A 5478-nucleotide genomic window follows, 5' to 3' on the forward strand; every position below is an offset into this window, starting at 1 on the left:
TAATTTACTAATATAGATTCAGCCATGATCCATCCCTGCCCTTTGTCAAGCTCAAGGTTATAAAGTAGTGATACCATTAGAGGTGTGAAACAATTATAAAGTAGCAAATGAACATCAAAGTTATGCATACCAAACTATATACATTTGGTCTCTTAGCATGAGATCTAACTATAACAAATAATCACTGGATGATTATCATGTATTGCTGGTGTGAGAGAACATCATGATCAGTATCTATCTTCTAAACCCTCAGGAATGGTCAGAAGACCCTCTTGTCCTCCTAGAACTGGCCAACCATCAACACCCCAGATACATGTGAGCAGGTTATCCGTTCCATGATAACATAAACAAAGTTCACTATGAAGTGTAAATCTTTTTTTTTTTATTACATTTCCTATTGAAGGCTATCAAAGACTTTATTAGGGGCTGTAATCATTCTACAGGTGACATAGAAAGCCCCATGAAGCAACACAGTGGTGTAGTGGTTAGCATTTCTGTCTTGCAGCACTGGTGGTCCTTGGTTCAAATCCCGGCCTGGTCACTATGCAAGAAATTTGCATGTTCTCCCTGTGCTTGTGTGCGTTTCCTCCGGGTACTCCGGTTTCCTCCCACACTTCAAAGACATGCTGGTAGGTTAATTGGCGCCTGTCTAAATTGGCCCTCTATGTATGCATGTGATGTAGGGACCTTAGCTTGTAAACTCCTTGAGGGTAGGGACTGATGTGAATGTGCAACTATGCAAAGTGCTGCGCAAATTGTCGGCGCTCTATAAACACCTGTAATAAATAAATAAACCTTTACACATATTAATATTGTAAAAACCTTTACTGTCTTAAGTAAATAGAAATCCGTAAACACCTATTAAAATTCAATGAGGGAGAAACACTTGACGACAGCACGACCGAACTCGTATCCACCGAGTCTACATCCTAACTTCTTCTCTTTTGGCGGCTCTACAACTCTTCTTTTGGCTTCTCGGGAACGACGTCTTCAACTTTAATGTCTCCCCGTGTGTCATCTACGACGTCTTCAACTTTAATGTCTCCCCGTGTGTCATCTACGACGTCTTCGACTTTAATGTCTCCCCGTTGATCGTCTTTTAAATTTTCTAACAACTGTGTGTAAAATAAAAATAAATCCGAACCATGACTTTCTCTTATTTTGTTAAATCTACAAATTAAAATGTTTCATCTGTTCGCTAAGGGCAAAACAAAATGCCCATTGATCCTGCCAGAAACCCAGTGCTGTCATGTGCACTCTGCAGTGTTCTCTCCAGCAATGTTATATAAAAAGGTGTTACAGCTCACCTCTGCATCTGTGTTATATAGAAGAGAGGGGTGGGGTGTTCTGTAGTCCTGACACACTTCCTGTTCTAAGGTGACAATGCTGCCCCTTGAATGATACAGTACAGTAAGGGAGCGTTGTCACCCTAGGACAGGAAGTGTGTTACTGGCAGGATCACCAGCTGGGGGGAAAAAAAGGGAAAGCAGCTTGAAAACAATTAAGCTACCAGAGAGGTAGGCAACCTCTGCATTCCAGCTGTGTTGAAACTACAAATATTATCATGCCTCTGGGAGTCATGCAGCGCCTCATGGGACTTATAGTTCCCTAACAGCTGGAGTGCCGAGGTTGCCTACCTCTGAGCTACCACATCGTAGGCCTGGTAAGCTGCAACATATTACATTGGTGTTATTGGGTTTACACACAATACGGTTTTATTTTGGTCTGTGTGTATTACTTATTATACTCTTTTGGCATATATGACAATGATTCAAGCGGTGCCAGCTCAGGGCCCATTCACACCTTTGCATGCATTGCTTAAAGGCAGCACAATCACTTCAAATGGGCTCTCAGTGCACAGAAAAAATGTATCTGCACCACAGTGCACAGAGTATTCACAATGTCTGCGCTGTGGCCTGCTGTGGTGCAGGTGTGTAACCTTATATATGCTTTTGGGATACCATGCAGCATGAATGGCAATGCATCGGATTGCACATTTCAATAAGACAAAAGTGTGGCCCCATAGCGTGGGTTTCCAGGCAGGGCCGGATTTACTCTCTTTGCCACCCTAAGGCCAGGTTCCTCAATGCGACCCCCCTACCCGCCAAACCTCCCCCTTCAGACCCCCTTGGAGAATAGCAGACCTGCAGGCTGCATACATGCTTACAAAACAAGCGGTGGCTTCCTCGCTGTACATTTAGCTCTTCTTGCCCAAAGCAGGGCTAAATGTAGAAAACAACTACCCGCCCGGCACCCGAGAACTGCATGTCCCAGGCATCAAGAGATAGGAATTCTACACCCCTGCTGCCCTTCTACTCCCTGCTGCCCCAAGGCCAGGCTTGTTTGGCCTTGTGGGAAATCCGGCCAGTCGTTCTCAGAGTCATCTGTTTGACGGGTACAAAACTGAGCTTTCTAAAAGCTTCCAGACATCCATTCAATTCATAGGCACTTTTCAGAGAAATGATAGCTGGAGACCCAAGGTGAAATCACATCCATCCAGTCATCCGTCCATGTGGTGCTTGGCAGACGTGTTTACCCATAAGCTCTCAGATTTATCCATGAAGGATCAGATTGTGTATGAACCATGTCATGGCTTACCTAAATCATGTATACTAATGAGGAGATAAGCACCAACCTGTTCCTCTTCATCCACGGGTAGAACTCCTCCGCTATCGATAAACTTGGTAAATAGTTCCACTGTTCTATTTTTCGTGTACTCAATCATCTGTTTGGAATAAGGGGGCAGAGTGTGTTACTTAGGTGTGTACAATTGTTTCCACGTAAAATACATTTTATTAGATGAATGTAAGTATGCTAGCAATGCTCCAGGATCCACCAGAAGGAGAATCCACATACACCATGGGGCTTACGTATACACCTTTCACCCAGTGTACTGCTTGGGGAATGTCAATCACATGGTATTACCACCACAAGATGGTGCCGAGGAGCATAGACAACTGCTATTCTCCTCAACGCCATAGGCTGAAGGTTTTTGTTTAAACGTAGGTGGACACCCCTCTAAATGATTGAGTTCAGGTGTCTCCAGTAAAGTTTTTTGTTGATACTACGGCATACAAAGACATTTTAGACAATTGTGCCCTTCCAACCTTGTGGTATCAGTCTGGTGAAGGCCCTTTTCTGTTCCAGCATGACTGTGACCCTGTGCACAAAGCCAGCTTCATACAGACATGGTTTGATGATGTTTGATGTGGAGGAACTTAAGTGGCCTACATAGAGCCATGACTTCAACCCTACTGAGCACCTTTGGGATGAATTGGAATGCTGATTGTGAGCCAGGTCTTCTCATCCAACATCAGGACCTGACCTCACAAATGCTCCTTTGGCTAAATGGACACACATTCTCACAGAGACCCTCCAAAACCTTAAGGAAAGCCTTCTCAGAAGAATAGAAAATGTATTAGCCAACTGGCCAACTGGCCATAGTTCTGAATTGAGACGTCCAAGAAGCTCATATAGGTGTGATGGTCAGGCGCCCACCAACTTTTGGTCATAAAATGTATATGCATTTTATTAATGTCTCACCTTGCGCCCTGGTCCAGCAGGGAAAAACCTCAGGTTGGGGAATCCTCTCACCCTCATCCCGTCGATCTCATTGGCTGTGGCGTCCATTTTAGCAATGATGACATTCGGGTGATCTTTGTACTTTTCTCCCAGTTCCTCCCAGATCGGTTCCAGCTCTTTACAATGAGTGCACCAAGGGGCGTCTGAAGAACATAACCAGGGTAGGTTGATTAGAGGAGCAAAGCAATCATCAGTCTCCCTCGAGGATTCAGACCACCCAATCGTTTACAGACGATTCATTATATATTTTAAAGCAAAACTGAATCCAAAGTGGGTCCCCAGAGCTCTCGGCGTGGTTTGCCAGGATGCTGAAAGTACTTGGACATCATGGCAGACTTACCCTCTAGAGTGCCCTCCTCCACTGATTATGGGTCTACAGTCCTCCTCTTCACTCTGTCTTCTGCCATCTTCTTCTAGTTGTCTTCTCCACTCTGCCATTGGGTGTCCACTGATGATGTAACCCTTGCACATATGCGCTCAACTTAATTCAACCCAGAACCCAGTCGTATTTTCTGCATCGTGTGGTTAATAAGAGTGGGTTAGGAGTGTACACTGCACAGTGACCGCGCCGCCACCAACAGATCACATGACAGGGAAGCCCACGTAACGCCTGTAGCTGCATACTTCCCCTGAACCAGTGACCCAGGAAGCCGCTGGATTAGAATGACAGCCGGGCAAACTAGCATTTCCAGAAGGAGGTTAAACTCTGTCCAGAAGTTTCTCTCAGCACAGGTTTCCCTTAACCCCTATAGCAGGGGTAGGCAACCTCGGCACTCCAGCCACTGCGGAACTACAAGTCCCATGAAGCATTGCAAGACTGACAGCCACAGGTGTGACTCCCAGAGGTAGGCGCATTATGGGATTTGTAGTTTCAGCACAGTTGGAGTGCCAAGGTTGCCTACCCCAACCCTATAGTCAGCTATATCTGCTTTGTACCCACAAGCCGCTTCATTTCAGATAACAGAACCTCCAGCTTCTCTAATAAATGTATCCTGAGAAGCCAGTAAATGGGATCTTTGCTCTGCATTTTGAAGGAAATGTGTTACCATGATTCGTGTTAGACGCCGAGTATTGGGGGGAACATGCAACAAGGTCAGAAAGTTAAACTTAGAGCCTTTCAGGGGATATTGACCAGCAAATGCCTCGAGTGCGCCACCTCGTGTCCATGAGGAGTAATTGCAACATTATTTGTAACCGCAGAATAAAATAAAAAATTACCCCGAGGATATCACCGAGTAAGTTTGTAACCCCTTACCAAAGGAGAATTTCAATTTTATTTGCCGTAAGGCTTCCTACATACTTACAGAATTCTACAAACACGTTCTTGGTCTCGTCATAAGCAACTTCATCGAAGTTAGTGCCCACAAGGACCTTGACGGGTTTCTTGTCCCAGTCTTCGGGCAGCTCTTCGGTCAGGAGATTTTGCTGTGTTAAATGCAAAGTAAACAGTTTGATTATTCTACACGTGGGTTGTGCTGAGTGTCTATGCTTAGCCTAGCTCAGGGGTGGGCAATTCATTCTCTCAAGGAGTCACATGAGAAACTGGGACTGTTGTGGAGGGCCAACACATTACTGTGAAGGTGCATAGGCACACACGCACATAAGTAAATTGATTAAAAAAAAATCTGATGGGGGGCAACAAATGTAAGGGGGCACTCCAATGGATGCAACTTATAATTAGTTGTCCCCATCAGAGTGCCCCCTTACATCGGTTGTCCCCATCAGAGTGCCCCCTTACATCGGTTGTCCCCATCAGAGTGCCCCCTTACATCGGTTGTCCCCATCAGCATGCACCCCCTTGCATTGGTTGTTCCCATCAGAGTGCCCCCTTACATTATTTGTTCCCATCAGAGTGCCCCCCCCCCCAATTTTAGGAAAAATTGATTGTCCCCATCA

General features: G+C 45.3%; 1 protein-coding gene across 1 annotated transcript in view; it reads right to left on the reverse strand.

Moving 5' to 3' along the window:
- Positions 1–953: 953 nt before the first annotated feature.
- Positions 954–5478, reverse strand: part of PDIA2 (protein disulfide isomerase family A member 2) — a 16006-nt gene continuing 11481 nt past the window's right edge. Inside the window, exons 8-11 of the mRNA XM_018567719.1 lie at positions 4887–5007; positions 3544–3725; positions 2636–2725; positions 954–1115 (exon numbers count right to left, since the gene is read on the reverse strand). Of these exons, the coding sequence (XP_018423221.1) occupies positions 954–1115; positions 2636–2725; positions 3544–3725; positions 4887–5007 (555 nt within the window). The remainder of the gene's footprint in view (positions 1116–2635; positions 2726–3543; positions 3726–4886; positions 5008–5478) is intronic.

Source organism: Nanorana parkeri, unplaced genomic scaffold (assembly GCF_000935625.1).
Source record: "Nanorana parkeri isolate BGI_ZX_2015 unplaced genomic scaffold, ASM93562v1 scaffold1087, whole genome shotgun sequence".
In the NCBI taxonomy this organism is placed as follows: domain Eukaryota; kingdom Metazoa; phylum Chordata; class Amphibia; order Anura; family Dicroglossidae; genus Nanorana; species Nanorana parkeri.